The sequence below is a fragment of a genome, unplaced genomic scaffold (genome assembly GCF_019419815.1).
Source record: "Pyrus x bretschneideri cultivar Hongxiangsu unplaced genomic scaffold, Pyrus_bretschneideri_v1 Contig45, whole genome shotgun sequence".
NCBI lineage: Eukaryota > Viridiplantae > Streptophyta > Magnoliopsida > Rosales > Rosaceae > Pyrus > Pyrus x bretschneideri.
In genome coordinates this window covers 1,608,360-1,627,338 of record NW_025999779.1, presented here as the reverse complement: position 1 = coordinate 1,627,338, position 18,979 = coordinate 1,608,360, and the positions used below count along the sequence as shown (strand labels likewise).

General features: G+C 36.7%; 2 protein-coding genes, 1 non-coding gene and 2 pseudogenes across 7 annotated transcripts in view; 1 reads left to right on the top strand and 4 right to left on the bottom strand.

The window, feature by feature from the left end:
• LOC108865814 (probable LRR receptor-like serine/threonine-protein kinase At3g47570) overlaps positions 1 to 1,490 on the bottom strand; it is a 46,906-nt gene extending 45,416 nt beyond the window's left edge. For all 3 annotated transcript variants that reach the window (XM_048567559.1, XM_048567560.1, XM_048567561.1), the window contains exon 1: positions 1,420 to 1,490. The gene's annotated coding sequence lies outside the window, so the exon portion shown is untranslated. The remainder of the gene's footprint in view (positions 1 to 1,419) is intronic.
• Positions 1 to 2,967, bottom strand: part of LOC103965707 — a 43,860-nt pseudogene extending 40,893 nt beyond the window's left edge.
• A 1,168-nt stretch (positions 2,968 to 4,135) lies between these two features.
• Positions 4,136 to 5,489, bottom strand: LOC103965709 (annotated as a pseudogene).
• Positions 5,490 to 8,513: 3,024 nt separating this feature from the next.
• Positions 8,514 to 8,603, top strand: TRNAY-GUA. Its single transcript is given in 2 exon segments — positions 8,514 to 8,550; positions 8,568 to 8,603. It is a non-coding gene; the product is annotated as a tRNA-Tyr (tRNA).
• Positions 8,604 to 11,697: 3,094 nt separating this feature from the next.
• LOC103965690 (E3 ubiquitin-protein ligase RFWD3) lies at positions 11,698 to 17,278 on the bottom strand. Of its 3 annotated transcripts, none has more exons than XM_048567666.1 (14): positions 16,710 to 17,278; positions 16,462 to 16,537; positions 16,285 to 16,374; positions 16,150 to 16,194; positions 15,798 to 15,878; positions 15,556 to 15,682; positions 15,136 to 15,194; positions 14,432 to 14,542; positions 14,191 to 14,330; positions 14,063 to 14,102; positions 13,304 to 13,384; positions 13,013 to 13,075; positions 12,707 to 12,900; positions 11,698 to 12,322 (listed from the first exon to the last, which is right to left on the bottom strand). In XM_048567666.1, exons 1-14 carry the CDS (start codon positions 17,102 to 17,104, stop codon positions 11,821 to 11,823), a joined length of 2,004 nt encoding a protein of 667 aa, XP_048423623.1. In that variant the 5' UTR covers positions 17,105 to 17,278; the 3' UTR covers positions 11,698 to 11,820. The 3 variants fall into 3 exon arrangements, with proteins under 3 accessions (XP_048423623.1, XP_048423624.1, XP_009377040.2); XM_048567667.1 differs by having other exon boundaries at positions 15,586 to 15,682; XM_009378765.3 differs by lacking the exon at positions 13,304 to 13,384.
• Positions 17,279 to 18,979: the final 1,701 nt, after the last annotated feature.

The window sequence follows — 18,979 nt, the reverse complement described above, 5'->3', positions numbered from 1 at the left end:
CATGATTTCTTATTAAATTTACTTTCAAGAGATGCAATTGAACCATCAGGGTACTCCCCAAACCATCATAAACTAAAATATTGAGTTTCCGAGAAGATGAACCAAGATTTTATTATCCTACCAACTGTAAAGGGATCTGTACAACTGATAACAAAGGGATTTATAAAACCAGAATAAGACTCAGCCCGGGATGGTGAAATATCCCTTCTAACTGTATAGCGGCCACTGATAAGATCCATAGCATCCTGAACAGATTTGAAACTTATTTTAAGCAGGTATATATAAATGGAAGTCACTTGCTTTCGTGCAGATGAGCAATACTCTATATTTGCGAAAGAGAGGCAGATTACCTGCCGAATGCCATCCTGAAAGTTATTCAAAAAATATCTTGAAAGAGCACTCATCCCGTCTTTAATTATTCCTCCAAATGTCTGCTTCCCATATCTGTGGAAATATGGATTCAGAATACGATTCGAAAAAAAAGGATATATATATATATATATATATTGTCCATGATTCAAGTCATACTATACAGTTGAATTTACCTAACAAGGTCCCCCTTCAGGGCATACATCCCTGCATACTCGAGGCTTATCTCATCACCTTGCTCCACCCACACTAAAGCAACAGAATTGAGAATAAGTATAACAATTTATTGTAAACATTGTTTGATCATTTATGAAAGATAGGATACATGACACGAAGAATTCCATACACGTTCTAAATGTTTGATAGTCTTCAGCAAACATAGAAATGCTTTCAGAAGAATCCAGCACCCCAGCCCTCTGCAACTGTGCATCTATAGAATTCTGGGCCAAGTAACTCTACAAAATAAAGAAGCAGTAAACAATTTAATGTCAAATCTCAGTTTACTCATGCTATGGCATATGGTATATCATACTAGCACAAATTATTAAGATCAATCACACTAGGTAATTTTCTTAGAAACCTGAGTAACATTTGTTATATCAAGGCAATCAATGCAGTTTGATCTGACAATCCCTTTCTGCTCCTCCAGTATATTGCCTTTCACATCTACAAGGAAGTATCTGCCCAGCTGGAACGTTTTAATTAAAAACAGTATTACATATAGCCAGCATACCTGGATTTTGGCATATTTAATTCAATCAGATACTACGCTCTCATTACCCTTGCCTTTCAAATTGGTCTGAGATCTGCTCATATAGACGCTTTAGGTTTTCAAAGTTTGAGTTGCCACATACATGATGAAAGTCAAATGAAACGTATCTACAACAAAAACACTAGTAAGTTGAGAACAAAATCTCATTTCTGACATTGTTCCCAATGCCAACCAATAGAACTGACTTTATTATAAGCAACCTCGAAAACAAAAAAGGAATCTACTTGAAGTGGGAAAATGATTCAGTTGGGAGCCAACATAGATATGCAAATTGTCACCTCATGTTTGGTAGATTTTGCATTTCAGCAGAAAATGCCGTGCTTAGTTGACCTTCATCGCCATGCTACAAATAACAATAAATGGATAAATTATAACAACTGGAAATTTATGAAACAACATATACTTTGCATACAAGTAAAAAAACATTAAAACTTGTGTAGTACAAGCAGTCAGCTGGGAAGAATTATAGACATCATTGCTTATTTAGCAAATTCCAGAGCCACAAAAGGGTGAGCGTGTCGTACAAACACAATTTGAAGGAAAAAAATTGCAAACTTTTCAGCTTAACGTAAAGGTGGATCAGTGTGCAAGGATTGTTAAATTCAAAGTAAAATGTAAAAGAAAAGAAACCCATACTTTATCAGTTAGGTCTACTGCCATTGTCTCTCCATATCTTTGCGAAAGATCAAAAAAATGGCACTCCACAACATTTGACTGTAAGTGGATGGGAAAATTCAGAACACAATCTATGTTTGCTAAAGACTATCAAACATTTAGAGCATGTATGGAATTCTTCATGTCATGTATCCTATCTCTTATAAGTGATCATACGATGTCTATGATAAAATGTTATCCTTATTCTCAATTCTGTTGTTTTATTCCATACATGCTCTAAATGTTTGATAGTCTTCAGCAAACATAGAAATGTTTTCAGAAGAATCCAGCACTCCAGTCCTCTGCAACTGTGCATCTAGAGACTTCTGGGCCAAGTAACTCTACAAAATAAAGAATCAGTAAACAATTTACTGTTAAATCTCAGTTTACTCATTCTATGGCATATGGATATGGTATATCATTTCAGCACAAATTATTACAATCAATCACACTAGGTAATTTTCTTACAAACCTGAGTAACATTTGTTCTATCAAGGCAATCAATGCAGTTTGATCTGACAATCCCTTTCTGCTCCTCCAGTATATTGCCTTTTGCATCTACAAGGAAGTATCTGCTCAGGTGGAACAGTTTTGATTAAAAACAGTATTACATATAGCAAGCATACCTGGATTTTGGCATTTTTAATACAATTGGATACTACGCTTTCATTGCCCTTGCTTTTCAAATTGCTCTGAGATCTGCTCGTATAGAAGCTTTAGGTTTTCAAAGTTTGAGTTACCACATACATGATGAGCGTCAAATACTACAAAGCGAGTAAAAGCAAGCAATTGACTTACCTGCAAGCAATCTGATCGTTCCCGCCACTCCGTATATCGTCGAGGTTTTCGACGGACTTGGAGAAGAAGAAGAAGAACCACCTAGCAATCAGAAACAAGTATCGATTGAGCTACACAAATTTAGCAACAAAAAAACATCAAATTCGGTGAAAGAGATGAACAATTCATACCGTTAAGCGGCTCAATTGCGCCGCCGCCGCGGTCGATCGAGAAGCCTCGATCCGGGGCCGCGACGGATTTGATCACGAACTTGTCCTGAAGCTCCTGCAACTCCAGCCCCTCGTACAGCTTGAAACTTCCGCAGGAGAAAGGTCCACCGCCGTCCATTTCCGCCGGATTTTGATTGCAGAAGAAAATGGTGGTTTATCGAATTGGAAATGTCCAAACGACTCCTCCCTCTGGTTTCAGCTGATAACCGATGTCGAAGACGATGGATTAATTAAATGACGTTTTTACCCCTAATGACTCGAGATTATTCTAATATTGTCTGCGGCGGCGCGGCGGGGGGCAGCTGTGGATGATGCTTTTGGTCTTTGTGTTTGTGCCAGGAGCGACGATTCGGTACCTGCTACTGTACCGTAAAAAATTACGGCCGCAATGTTCGTCCAAAGTGACGGGAGTGGATGACATGGCGACATCTGGATAGCGTGGTCTTTTAAAATGGATTTGGATCCTCATCTCAGCCAATGGAGAGGATCCTCCTACCTAACCATTGTGGGCCGTTGGATGTTTATCCAACGGTTATAAACAGAAGATCTTTTTAAAGTTTTAATAATTATAACCGTTCGATGAAAATCTAACGACGCACGATGATTGATCAGGAGGATCCTCTCCATTGGCTCAGGAGAGGATCCAAATCCTTTTAAAATCGGTTAGTTGCAACCGTTGGAAGTAGATGGACCATGCGAAAAGTAGTAACCGTTGGATTTGTGTGATGATTCGGCTGATCATTTGGTTCTGTTCTTATAATTATTCTTTTTTTTTAGCTTGCCCTAACATGAAAATACAACAAATGCGGCATAAACCAATTGGTTAGAATAGCGTGGTGTTACATCTGAATTCAAGTCTTCTTTCCGATAATTTCAAGGTAATGCTATCCACACACTCTTTTTTATCTTTCCCGCACTTTTCTTAATTTTTTACTGTTGAGTCAAAAGAATTGAAGATAATAAAAAAATAGAAATTAACAAAAAGTCCGTAGAAGGTTAAAAAGATTGTGTGGATATCATCACGAATATCACATTGCAAAAGGAAGGAAAAACCAATGAAGATGAAAATACAGCTTCTCATTCCCACTCAATCAAATTTTCCTTCCCAACTTTATTTCCTCTAAGTTTAAGAATTACAAAGCCTAAATCTAAGCATGACAGCTAAACTTTTGATACAAGCGATATTAGGAGAGAAGAGGAAATCGAACATGGGACACACGAGCGCCTAAACTTCATCATTTATATGAATACAACCTCGATTGCCTCATACAGTTTCAGTATCACATACCCCTGATCAAATATGCTATTTACATCGACACCAAAACTTGAACAATCACTTTTTAAAGAAGCTGGCAAGCTCACCCTTCTGCTGCATGGAACTTAGGAGTTAGGATATCACATCCCCCAAGCAATTCTCCATTCATGAATATCTGGGGGAAAGTCAGCCAGTTACTGTACTTCTTCAGAGTTTCCCTCAGTCCTCTGTTATACTCTTCATCAAGCACATCAACGCTCTCATAATCCACCCCCTGGTTTTCAAGAATTCTGCCAACCTTCTGTGAGAAACCACACAATGGGGCACTTCTCGAACCCTTGATGAAGGCCACAACTTCATTCTCCTTCACCAACCGGTCAATGAGTTCCTCCAATGGCACTGTCAGCTGCACATTAGGACCAGGTGTTAGCCGGAGATCAGACTTCTTCTTCCTCGGTGGTGGTTTTCGGACATATGTGGCGTTGCCCGATCATTTCTCGGGGAAACCTTCCCAGTTGCTTTTATGTGTTCTTCCATCCATGATTTCCAAGTTTCCGTTAGAACCGCCCTATCTGGTTCATCTACTACCCCAACCTACAGTACAATATCATCACTGTTAGCACAGCAATATCGCTTATTTCCTTATACATTTATACTAGTTTTGCCGTAGAATCGACACCGATTTTACCAGTTGTCTCCTTTCTTTCTAGACACAGAACCAAAATGGCAGCTTAATCTTTTCACTTTGAAAGTAAAGTTGAAACATTTCAATTCAGTCCAATAAACTTCTATCTTACAGGGAAGAAACACTTGTGTGCCACTCAACATACGTGTGTTCTGACAACTTATGAAGCAATTGTTGCATCCGTGTCTTCCTAGCAAATTCTTTCATCCTACTTCGGTACCTAGCATTATATATTGTCCTTATAGTTGATAGATTTTGTGCATCTCTGTTTTTGTCTTTGATAGAGACCAAGATATCTTTGGGCCTCGCCAAACTCTTAGACATGTCCACCAACAATTCATTCTCCTCTTTAGAAAGTCGCCCCGCAAAAGAATGTCCTTTAAGATACTCTGAAGCAGGAAGATTATGCACTCCACATATTACCTTCAATGTTCAACCGTCCTCATCGCCAATATTCACACCTTTCAACAAGAATGGACATCCACATTTTTTCGTACTAGAACTCCTAGATTGTTTTTTTGTGTGACCAATCTCATCTAACATTTGACCATATGCTATAACACACTTGTATGACGGATATGTACCGTTTCTTTCACAAGCAAGTGTTAGTCGAGGGCGACTCACAATCTTACCTTCACCTCCTAAATTAGACCTTTTAATAACAATTACCATATTATTCAGTTTTCCCTGTTCACGAACCCATCTAATCAATGCATCTTTTCCCTTGAATATCTGCTTGTAACACATATTTTATTTAGAAGTAAAATTCTAAAATTAACTAACACGTTAACGACAGTATAAATATATGATTACCTAATTTTTAAATTGGTCAGTATAATCCACTACACATTCTTGTCCAACCTCGTTGCCTCGATTAGAGGCATCATCAAATTCTTGTTGCAAAAAAAATAAATGAAAAAATTATGGTTACAGTAAAAAAACCTTTAAGTTGTGATTAACAACAAATGGACAAATTATAAGCAATTAGACTATGAATTTTGATCGCATCAACTTTGAAATATCATGTCACATCCCGGCCCGGGGTGGATCACTTCCCGGGCCCGCTCCACCACCGTAGCACAATATTGTCTACTTTGGGCTTACCATTCCCTCACGGTTTTATTTTTGGGAACTCACGAGCAACTTCCCAATGGGTCACCCATCATGGGATTGCTCTAGCCCCCTTCTCGCTTAACTTCGGAGTTCCTACAGAACCCGAAGCCAGTGAGCTCCCAAAAGGCCTCGTGCTAGGTAGGGATGGGAATATACATTTAAGGATCACTCCCCTGGGTGATGTGGGATGTTACATATCATCTAATGGTCACACGATCAAATCTTAGTAGTAATCATTCTAATGTTATAATACATAAAGTAGTAATTTTAAATGTTAGTAGTAATCATGGTGGTGGTCCAGTGTTAAGGTGTAAAGATTATTAATTATTTGACTTAAGATAGTACTTGTTGATGCACAAAATCGGCGAAGACTTTGGTACAACAGAAAGTGTCAAGTTTGTGACCTTCGCTAGGTTGCTCTGGTCATTAGTGTGGATAAGTATGTAAATAAATAGAGACGGGGAAGCAAACAACACAAGATGTACGTGGTTCACCCAAATTGGCTACGTCCACGGAGTAGAGGAGTTCTCATTAGTTGTGAAGGATTTACACAAATACATAGGTTCAAGTGAATAGTTTAGTACAAATGACATTAGGGATTATTGTGGGAGAATGATCCCCTTTTATAGAAGAGAGTTTCTAGCTTTGTTCTGACATTGACACATGTCGTGTTGTGATTGGCCTCTGATATCGACACGTGTCGCGCTGTGATTGGCTTCTTATACCGACATGTGTCGTGTTGTGATTGGCCTCCTGGTTGGAGGAAAAGTCTTGTGGGTCCTTGATGGTATGTTGTTGATCGATGCTTAGTAGTTTCGGGATTGGTCAAGTATGGTACAAACAGTGCTCCCCTAAGTTCCCGAGTGAGGGAAGCTCCTTGGTTGGGGACTTGCAAGATCCAAGCCATTGAGTAATCACGAAACTTCCAAGTACCAAAGTGTGGTGTCGCCTTCACTTGCTTTCTTTGTCATGTAAGTAGATGTGGCATCTTCTCTTGGAAGTACTTTTCCTTCATCCAGGAGTGGTATCTTTGGTTGGCGTTGACGCACAAGGTAATGTATCATTTTCATTTGAAGCTTACTTGTAGTTTTGACTTTGGTCAAGTGCAATACAAACCATATAGTAGGAGTCCCCCAAGTCTCTAAGCAAGGAGATCTGCCAAAGGAGGTGACAGACAAGGTAAGCAATCAAGGTTCCAAGCAATCAGTCTCAGATTGGTAGGTTGATCTTGGGTTCCGGCTGATTGTACTCATTCTCCCTGTCTCTCATTCAGCAATAAGGATAAAGAGAAGAAACAGGGAGAAGAGATGATATGAGGTACTCCTGTTTTTGGAGAAAACGGACAAATCGGCACGTGCTTTGTTGTACTTGACTTTCCACAGGTGTATTCTTGAACTGGGCTGGAGGGTTTTCTGGTTTCCTCCAAAGGAGCGAGCCGACTCCAGAATTTGAGGGTCAAAACAAGTCCGTCAAAACCTGGAGTATGTTCTATCCTGATGATATGGGATACTTTTGTTGTTTGATAAAGTAGTAGATGTGGTATGGCGAAGCTTTGTTCTTCGACGACGGTGCTAGCAAAAGGCTGTTGAGACTTCTCGATCTCTTCAATTAGAGCAATGATGCTGAGCTTGGATTTAACTTAGACTCTTCCGTCTAATTGTGCGGTTCCACAAGAAAGAGCGTCGTGCTATAGTGATATGTTCTAGCTCGCCGTTGAACCTTCTGCTTCAATCTTTTGTATAGCATAAATGGTGCGCAACCTTTGCATTTAAATGGTCCTTAAGAGGACTACTTCTCAGTGACTCATCCATGCTTGGCAGCTTCAGTGTTGTTTGTACCATACTTGACCAATCCCGAAACTACTAAGCACCGGTCAACAGCATACCGTCAAGGACCCACAAGACTTTTCCTCCAACCAGGAGGCCAATCACAACACGAAACATGTCGGTATAAGAAGCCAATCACAGCGCGACACGTGTCGATATCAGAGGCCAATCACAACATGACACGTGTCAATGTCAGAACAAAGCTAGAAACTCTCTTCTATAAAAGGGGATCATTCTCCCACAATAATCCCTAATGTCATTTGTACTAAACTATTCACTATAACTCATAAAAAGAGAGCTTGAACCTATGTATTTGTGTAAACCCTTCACACGTGTTGCGCTGTGATTGGCCTCTGATACCGACACGTGTCACGTTGTGATTGGCCTCCTAGTTGGAGGAAAAGTCTTGTGGGTCCTTGACGGTATACTGTTGACCGGTGCTCAGTAGTTTCGGGATTGGTCAAGTATATTACAAACAGTTTCTAAACTAAATATGTAATTAGAAATGGTTAAATATTTTTGTTAATTAAAAAATTTAAATTTGTTATTATTGAAATAATAACATATATAAAAATCAAAGGGCATTGATCAAAAGTTGAAGAGAAAAAAAAAGTTACAATAAATGAAATATAGAAGAGAAATGAGAACCTAATTTCTTCTTTTAAAGTAACAATTATAATATTTGGAGTGATGGAATTAAATTATGGTCATTGGTAGAATGTTTCTTTTTTCTCCATGACTTCCTTCACTGCTGTCACTGAAATTAAAATACGCAATGCAATTTAAATATATGGCATATTAAATATTTTTAAATATGCGGTGCTACCACAAACCGACCTTAGCTCAGTTGGTAGAGCGGAGGACTGTAGTTGGTAAATCATCAGATATCCTTAGGTCGCTGGTTCGAATCCGGCAGGTCGGATTGACTTTTTTTTTTCCCCAACTTTCTCCATATTTTATTTACCGAAAAAATAATTCCTCCACTTTTGGACTCGTATATTTAAACTTTTATTTTTAGCCTAAGGAATATCATATTTTTTTATAGGTGGTTTTGTATAAAATCAATTAAAAGTTATGATATTAACAATAGGTCAATCAAATTTAAAATTACAAATGATGCCATTACCATTTAAAACACCAAATATTTTCATCTCCTTTATTGTAAATCGTGCCTCCCACCACCTTCAGACTTCAACCTCCATTTTTTGAACACTGTAACGCATTGTCTGTTTCCTGTTCCATGATTGTGCATTCGAATTCAGATAGGTTTGTGGATTCAGACACTGCATTTGCAGTGTCTATTTCCGATTTTGTGGATTCAGACACTTTGTTGTCATGTCTATTTCCTATTCTGTGATTGTGCATTCGGATTCAGACACTTCTTTACGGTGTCTGTTCCATGTTGTGTGATTGTGCATGGAGATTCAAATACGTTTGTGGATTGCAGTGTCTGTTTCTTGTTCTGTGAATTCAGACACTTTGTTGCAATGTATATTTCATGTTCTGTGCTTTTACGTTAACATGCTTTTACAGCGTCGGCGTCTCAATCTTCACCAACAAGCTGCAGTGTCTATTTCATGTTCAGGGGACATGGCACGCGAGGGTCTCCTTTGTCGACGGAGATCTCATCGGTGCCCTTTTGGATCCGCTTCAGAGCAATGTTGTGGAGGTGCTTGGAGGGGATGATGGCGACTTTCTCAAGGATCTTGTTGTTGGTGTGAAGTCAAGGGCCATGCGCCAGTAGCAGCGGTTGATCACCCAGCGGGAAAATTTCTTCACTGATTTTGTGCAGATGCAACCCATGGTGGTGGATCCCAAAGGAAACAAGAAACTGAAACAAATTTGGTGGTGGAAACAAGAACTGGGTTTTGATCCTAGAGGAAGATAGGCGGTGGAAATAGGAATTTGGGTGTTTGGTGGTGGATGGAGGATAGGAATTTGGTTTGGGTTTTTTATATTTTTATTAATTAAATAGTTAATTATGTGACATTCATCATTGACTTATGCTTAATTAATAAAAATATATCATTGATTAAGTCCAAAATAAAAATATGTCATTGATATATGGCTTAATAGTTAAGTTTTTATTGACCTTTGGTTAAATTACCTTTTATTATAAATAGCATTAGGATTGACCATATTTTATTGTTTATAGCATTAGGATGACCATATTTTAATTTTTGAACAGTTTTTTCAAGTGAATTATTTACAAGGGATGGTATATGAATCTTTGAACCGGTGGATTCGAATCGTATTACTCGGCCGATGTAAAACCATATGATTTTTATTTTTAATTTTCAAAACGGTCCGAATTGGAACTGATTTGTGTGGAAACGAATCTAAAATCGAGTTTATATTTCTTTTGTGCGGATAACCTAGGCAAGGCCGTTTAAGGGTAAGCACTAAGCACAAAGCACAAAGCATATACCATGCATGTTCTAAATCTTTCGTACTTTGCTAGCATAAAAGAAAATTGTTCAGATTAGCGAAGCCTAAAACTAAATTTTCATTTCCATAACAATGCTTTCACTGTGCCATGATCTGTTGCTTTCTAGTGCTAGCATCAAAATAAGTTTTCTTTTTTTCTTACAAAATATTAGTTGTGTAAGTATCACTATCAATAAATATTTAGATTCCTAATTTGCTATCAAATATTATATTCATTGATCCTTTTTTTTATTTATTTATTTAAAAAAAAAAAAAAAAACAATTGATGACAAGCCACGATTATTCACCTTTTTCAAAGGCCGGAAAGACTCATAAAGGCATTTCAATCTTCCCCTAGCCACAAGTCTAGCATTCACACCATTAGTGGATTTCAAATTCAAGACTTCCAGTTTTTAATTTGAAAGAAATCTCACAATCCGTTATTTACCACTGAACCACTAGCTCGTGATATATGTTCATTGATACATTAGATTGCTAATTTTTGTTATCTTATTTATCTTTTTGCAGATGGGGTTATCAAGTATCACAATTAATTTATCGCAAATAAATGATATATATATATATATGTGCACGCATGTTTTTTATGCAAAGGGATGCTCATTTTTAAAAAAAAAAATAGGAATTAGGTATGAGACCCACTCCACATTGAATTTTAATAATTTAAACCATCTATTTTGTAAATCTTAACTCATAGATCATCATTGCAAAAAATTCAATTCAATCCGAAACCATTTACCTATTTAATTATTAAGATAAAATTTCATTGTTTTTTATATAACAAAGTATTCGTCAATTTTTTTGAACCCAATTAAATATCTTAAATATTTCCAAGGCTAATATTTTACAAAAATAATCTATAAAGTGCAACTTGAAAAATAGACGGTTGGATTGTTAAAGTTTGATATGATGTGAACCCCATAACAAATCCCCATTTTTATAAAACAAAAATAAAAATAAAAAATAGGAATCCCTTCCCTTGAAGGCTTCCTATATGTATGATTGAAATGAAAACGCATACAACACATGATTGAAACGAATCAATTCGACCCATAAGAACCGGACCATATTAATTGGATCCAAATAAACCGATTCCACTAAAAAAAAAAATACACAAACTCGGACCGACTCAGACTCCTTTACAAAAAACAAGTCAAGTCCGAATCCATTAAACATGGACCCAGCTCTATTCACGCCCACCCCTAATTTACATGTAGGCGATTAAGTTTTAAGTCTTAAGGGATATGGGTCAAGTTATAAAATTGTGTACAGGAGAAATTAAAAACGCACCATATGAACGTTACAAAGGCAGGTGAAAACTCATGGATTCATTTACAAATATCTCGTACAAGCATTTGTAATGCTCATATCATATAGCATTTCTAGTTCCTCCAATCTAGTAGTTTTTTATCCATCTCTTACTAAGTTGGCATCTCTCTTGGGACTTGAAAAATCCCACACCCAACGATAGCCTAAATTTTAAGTGTAATTTTGTAGAACACTAAAAGCGAAGGGTATTTTCCAAGGATTTTTTTTTTTTTTTTTTTTTTTTTTTTTTTTTGGAACAATCGGAAATTTTAATTTTCTTATTTATAGAACTGTTCCTAACCTACAAAACATAAAAAGTAATATTTACAAAACAGTTAAAAACCTTACCATTAGGCAAAAATTGAGCAACTACACACCTGAAATGATCATCTCTTTCCTGAAAGCTTGGTACTGAAGAGTTGCAGTTTGTCACCACTTAAACAACTAAGTAGACCTTGTTTTATCGCCGGACTGTACTTCAGATCGCGAAGAGGATCTTTCTGTAATTTAAGGCGCTGTAAGGTCGTAAAAGACGGTAGCTCTTGTAAGACTAATTCAGAACTCAACTTATCCTGAGAGGCAAACAATGTCCTATGATTTCCAACGTTGATGATTGCAGATTTTGGAAGCCCGATATCACATACATTGGTGCATGCAGAACCCAACCTATCAACACAGTTGATGTCTGCTCTCTTCAAGAGAACATGGGAACCCACTGTTCCTTGTCCAAAGCCACCACGGGTAGGAGTAAGCTGCGGTTGAGACAAGAGCGTCTCATCAGGCATTTCAACTTTGGGACGGTAGGAAGCAACAATGTCATCATTGCTAGGACAATACGCCAGTGATATGCAAACTCCTTGATTCTCGGTTTGAGGGACTAATGTCGGCCTTCATTGAGTTTGATTTTAGTCAGAACGGATTGATGCAGTAATTAATTCAATAAAATTAGTTTAATTATTAATCTATGACTTCACAGCCGCACCTACTTTTACATTATAGAAAGAAAATTTCATGTTGCTTTGCAAAATATGACATGAACAAATTGAGAAGCATCATTTTTCGTCCTCGGCGAAGATGGACAACCAAGGAAAAACATTTATTCTTGCCTTTTAATTACCAACATGCAAATAGACTATACTAATGTTTGAAATGGCATCACTCAATTTCAGGGTACAAATTTTTGTTTAAAAAAAATATATGAATGAAGTCAGACGGGCATTCACAAGATTTCATAGACAAACAGGAAAGATAAGGACACAGATATGAACTCACCCTTCTTCGGCACAACCAAAGTTCCACAGACATAAGCCAATCGAAGAAGCGGAGAGCACCGATCTAGCACCAGAAGGAAGAGCTGAATTATGTGAAAGGGAATGTACAGTATGAATTGGGTTATTTGAAAGCCCTCTCCGAGATTCAACAGGCCCTGCGGTTCGGCGCATGTCAAACACCCAAAGAGAGCCATTCTGCAACAATACAAGTATAAAAAATTAAAGCAGTGGGTATACAAAATAACCCCTTCAAGATACTTAAAATTCAAATTACGGTTGTAACCAAAAACTCAAGGTACGGACAGACCTGTAAACCAGCATAAGCATAATATGGATTGTTGAGATCCCATGAACATGTCCAAGCAGCAGCCTGCAAGCACAAATGTTAACATGAAGATAAAACAATAGAAGAGTCAAACAGACTGTTTAGCATATTATGCCAAGCACTGAAAATAACAAATGAAACAATAGAATGAAGAATAATGATATCAAGATACAAACGAACACCTGCTATGCAGACGAAAGTTAATGTTGGGCACATCATAATGTGACATATTTACGAAGTAAGTAAAAGAGATTCTAAATAACACAGTAGTACCATCGCCACTGCTCTATATGCACTAGAGAGTAGAGACCATGAACCACTAGGCTGAAGATGCCCAATCTGTGCCAGCTTGGCCTGAAACAGGTCAACCACCAAGCGAATGTGTAGTTTGAGCTTTAGCTCAAACAAACCATTTGAATCAGAATGGGGCAGTCATCTCTAGGGATTCTAATGATCAAGTAATAACTCTTATTATCTTACAACAGAATAGCATTCCATTACGAAGAAATTATAGGTTAAGTGGCATGCTTTCACATTCTCAACGAAAAGCCAATCCAAGAAACATGATTGGCTGCTAAAATGATAGAAGCCATACAAATAATAGGCTGAAGTATATTAAGTGCTCATTTTCTGGAATCAGATCCAAATCAAAACTATAACTGGCTTTCCACTAAATCCAAAAGGTAAAAGCTCCACCTAACTAGACTGAATCAACCCACTTCTAACTTTCACATTCAATGAAAGTTGTGTTACATCACATATTTTCCTAATTACCTTTTAACAAATATAGTTTCTGAATATCAATATTGTATCTCTTGGAACTTACTTTTATTTCCTTGAATATACACACTAAAGATTGCCTTGAATCAAAAGGAAAAATAGGGAATTCCATTTTATTTTAACAGATATAATCATGTAAAAATCCTTTAACGCTGTGTCATACAGGAACATAGAAATTTAAGTTGAAGCCAAAGTACTCAAACCCTTTACAAATAGTTAATACACAAGAAAAATGATGGTCAATAGTTTTACCGGTAGATCATAGGTAAGGATGACATTGTTGCTTTCCATACTGTAGCAAATAGAACAACTAAGTTAACCAGAAGAAATATATGAATAAAGTAAAAAATAACCGTGGGGTAAGTTGATCGCAATCCAACCTGAGAACTGACAATTTCTTCCCCAAGCAAGCAAAGAGTGCAAGATCACTGTTAGAAGAAGAAATGCGTAGATCCCTAATGGCTCTTGTATCTCTAGGAAGGAGAATATCATCTCTGTCATACGGAGGTATCAAACTCATCTACAGAGCCATATTTAAGAAAACTTTGTGAGAGCAGTTCCTATGTTGTATATAGACAATGCAGCAAAAGCACAAATTTTATTGAATCCTAGAAACTTTACCTTGGTAAGCACATGTCTTCCCCCTATCCCATCCAGCCTTCGTGAAATCAAAATAATTTGGTTAGATTCATCAACATCAAATAAACGAGCACCATCTACCTGCAACTCCTTCTGCAAAGTTCATTATTACAAGGTTAACTATTTTCTTCTGTCGAAATAGTGAATATTATGACCTGAAAGTGAAAAAAAAAAAAACTCCTGTCATTGCAGAATAACAACTGCTTAAACTGTATCTTAAGAATATCATCTACTTTATCATTAGCCTTCCAAGCCAAGTTGCTTCATCTTATCCACTTCCAATTAATTTCTGTATCAGCATAACATTTCAAGGTAATTTCTTTTGCCATCTAGCATAACACCTTTGCTCTGTATTTCCTCTACCTCAGCTATATAAAACTGAAATTGTTTCCCATACTCATTTGTTTTCACACTTTGACCAACGTTGCTATCTTTGTTGGCAAGAATGATTATTTTACTGCTTCCTCTTCACCAAATCCACTGAACAGAGTGAGTCAATATCACAGAAAATCTGGGCAGAACTATGCATCCAGAAAACCATGTCTTTTTGCTGATACAGACAATATGTGCAGGTCTAGTTCACACAGAGAACAGTGTGTATATTTGTGTAGTATCTTCGTTTGGATGATGAAAAAACAGGAAGAGTATGAAAGAACATAGCATAAGAAGAAGGAAAACTGCCACACCTCTAATATGAAATTGCAAGAATATGCTTGTCCACAAAACTTTGATCCAAAGTTTCGCCCTACAACACGTAATGAAAGAAAATTAGACACAATCCAGGATGCAAAGAAAGTTTTTTGTGCCATGATTGTAATATTAACTACTATTGGAATCTATGGGTTCGTTTGGAAGTGCTTTCAAAATAACAGAAAGCATTTTTGGTGAAAATGTTTTTGGAACCAATCCTTAGTAAAAACGCAAGTCAATCCTGGAAAAGCACTTACTGGAAGAAGCACATAACAAGAAGCACTTCAAGTGCTTTTGGAACCCAAAAACATTTTCTCTTATGGCGCTTTCAGTCATTTTAAAAGCACTCCCAAACTAGCCCTATAATATCTTTCATCCAGAAAACCAAAATAATATATAAACATGAATAAATTGACCATAGGATCTTTCATCTAAGATTTTTTCACCAGCCACAAATCTTCCTTCACGGACCCCATTAGCATTGACTACTCCAGATGTTCCGTTCTGTGTGTCTCCTAATAGATGCTCCAAATAAGCTGCCCTCTAAAAAGTCAAAAGTTTAAAAACCAAAAGTAATAGAAAATGCACTCCAAACATAGAGCATATATATTTTCAATGGAAGTACTCCAATCATAAAGAATCAAGAGGTCAAATATACCTCTGTAAGATGTTGAACTTTATCTTGCAGTTCAAGCTCTCGCTTTCTCCATTGAACTTCTCTCTTACACCAAGCAGATTCCTATTTATAAAAGGAAAAACTGTAGACTTTCTAAAGATGATAACAAATGAATAATGAAATGTTGCACATGTCACTTAGTTCACATATAGGGTAGATTCAGGTTGGACACAACTTTTTTCATTTCTTCCTTCAAAATATGTTGAATATTGTGAGTCATTGATTTCAATCCAATCCTAGAGACCATAAGGATATAAGACAACATGCATACCTCTGACTATATCCACACTTTAAACCACAAAAATGAAGAAGGATATATGTAAAATATCTTTACCTTCTTCTCAAGAGAATCACATTTAGCCTCAAGTGACCGAATTCTCTAGAAAATAAAAAAGAAGAGTCTGTCATTCACAATTAACCACATAAGTTTCTATTGAAAAGAGATCAGCCTGAAGAAATTTGATCTCACCTTTTGTGACTCTTCATCAACAGAAACAATTTGGGATACAAAAAGTTTCCTAACATCCTTCAACGCGCATTTTTTGTTGCATTGAGGACACTGAAAAAAAAAGAATGTACAAACATGAATATCAAAACAAAAAGAAAGAACTTTCAAATAACTTGAAAATTAGAGAATTGTAATTACCTTCCCCGAATTGCTACGCTGCTGTAGCCATCGTTTTATGCAAGACATGCCGAACAGGTGTCCACAAGGAAGACAACTGCAATCCTCAAACCAAAACACCAAAATTCAATAAAAAAATACTCTAAAATTTTAGACTGAAGATGTTTACCAAAGAAAAATAAGACCGAAGACAAACATTCGAATCCTCACCACATCAAACAAGCAACAAAAATTGACGAGATTGCAAAGAACTGAGGTATGAATTCGACCTGATATGATGATCACCGTCATTGGTCCAAGGCTCCAAGCAGATAGAGCAAAATAGCCCGTCCATTTCGTTCCGATTCCATTGGCTGCTGCTGCCTTGGGAGCACTCTGCACTGCCAACTCCATCCACCGACACCGCTTCGCTTCCTCCACTCCTTCTACGCTTATTTCCAACTTCCTCATCCCCATTCCTCGCCGCCGCGGTTTCAGGAGCACTTCCGGCTGCACCGGTTAGATCTGCATGGTACACAGCAGAATCAGCGTCCACTGTGCCTTCTTCTTCCTCGTCTTCTTCTTCTTCGGATTCGTCTTCTTCTTCTTCAGATTCGTGTTCATCGGATTCCTCGCTGAGTCCTCCGTCAACAAGATCAATGAAGGATAGGATAGGGTTTGCCATGAGTGTGCAATTGCATATAGTGTGGTGTGCCCGTGAGAGTGATTGAGTGAGTGAGAATTGGGGGAAAATTGCCTGGCTAGGGTTTTGAGGTGAGACAAGGAGAGAGAAAGGGAAAGGAGGGAATACAATATTTGTTTTGGTGGGAAATCAAAAACGCTCACATTTCTTTCGTTCGTTTTCTTTCTTACAAATTTTCAAACGCCAGCATTTTCAGTGGAGATGCCAAAAACAGACGTCGACTATGAATTTGAAACCTTACGTGGTAATGTCGAATTTTCTTTTACTTTAAGTCATATATATATATTTATTTATTTATTTCAATTAATATTTGTAGGGTTCATTATTCAAAACAAATAAATACAAGAGTAATGCTAGTAACACTTAATTTGAAGACTAAATTTTGGAAGCTAAAGAACATAAAAGTTGATAATTGGTTTATTACTTAAGCGTTGATAGATGTGTTCATTTCTATTGGTGACACATCATTTAGTTTACAATTTTAGTTTCCAAATTTAGTCTCCCTAGCATTACTCTAAATACAAAGTAATTTTTACGATTTATGATTGGTGCATTATTAGGACCCACACAACAAAACAATTAAAAAATAATTTGATATTAGATCTTTTCATATTTCAAAATTGGCATCACACAATCCAAATATGGTTGACATATTGGTTGAAGCTTCTATCTGCCTTCAAATTTTATTATGTAGCATTCTCCTTAGAATTTGACATCTCATTTGGAGATGGTCTAATAGACAAAATGGTACTCGTGGTTGTGGAAAATCCATATTTAGACCCTTGTGGTGAAGTTTGTTAGAATTTGAGTCCAAAAACAAAATTTTTGTTACCTCTCTATTAACCCCTAGAAACAAAATGTTCATTACCGTTTAGATGTTGGGTAAATGCATAAAGCTTAAATGTAGAGACTTGGGATCCCTAACCCCATCAACATTTTGGGTTTAATTCCTAATGGATTTCACCCTAAGGATTTAAATCTAATTTTTTTTACCACATCGGCTATCTCCCAAATATCTTATCACCACGATGACCATTTGTCCAATTAGGCCATATTTAAAATCCAAAAATTGTAATTTGTTTTTTATGTTTTACTTTCAAGACACTCTAAAAATTTAATTGTGCATTCTTAGACCAACTCAAATAGTTGAGTTAAAACTCAAAATTTGAGTTTTAACTCCTCAAAACTTCTCCAATCATTGGGCTAAAAAAATTTAAATTGGGGTAAAATTTATTGTTGAGCCAAATTTAGCCTAGAAAATGAGCCAAGAATAGTGGCTAGAACTCCACGATGAGACCTAGATATTGATGTTGTAGGCCATTTGTAAAAAGACAACTATTTGTTTTATCTAAAGGTCCACGTCGTTGGGCTGTTTCCAAATTCAATTTTTTTTTAAAAAAAAAAATTTAGAAATGCATTAAATACAACAGCTGAGATCAAATATGAACAAATCTAACAGTAAAAAAATATTACAACCCATAATTAAATCAAACGGCTAAAATAATTAAAATAAAATATTTAAATCAAAATTCACCCAAAAACTATGTAAATTTCTTGTATGTGTTTAAACATCCACACAATAATCATTTTCGTCATATAATTCTTTTTTTCTTTATACCCACCTATGTATTTGTGTTTAAGAATGGGGTAGGTTGTGTGATTATCCATGTTCTTTCATGCATTGCATGTGTGTACGAATGAGATAAGTTTAATGATTTTTCATTATTTATCGAAAGTTATTCGTATTTTTTCACATCACTTAAGTTTCGCCACCTTCCAAGTGTTAGCCAACACCATGTACCGTAAACAGTCCCCTAATTTACGTTTTGGATTGAAAGATTTACCATGATTTAGAAG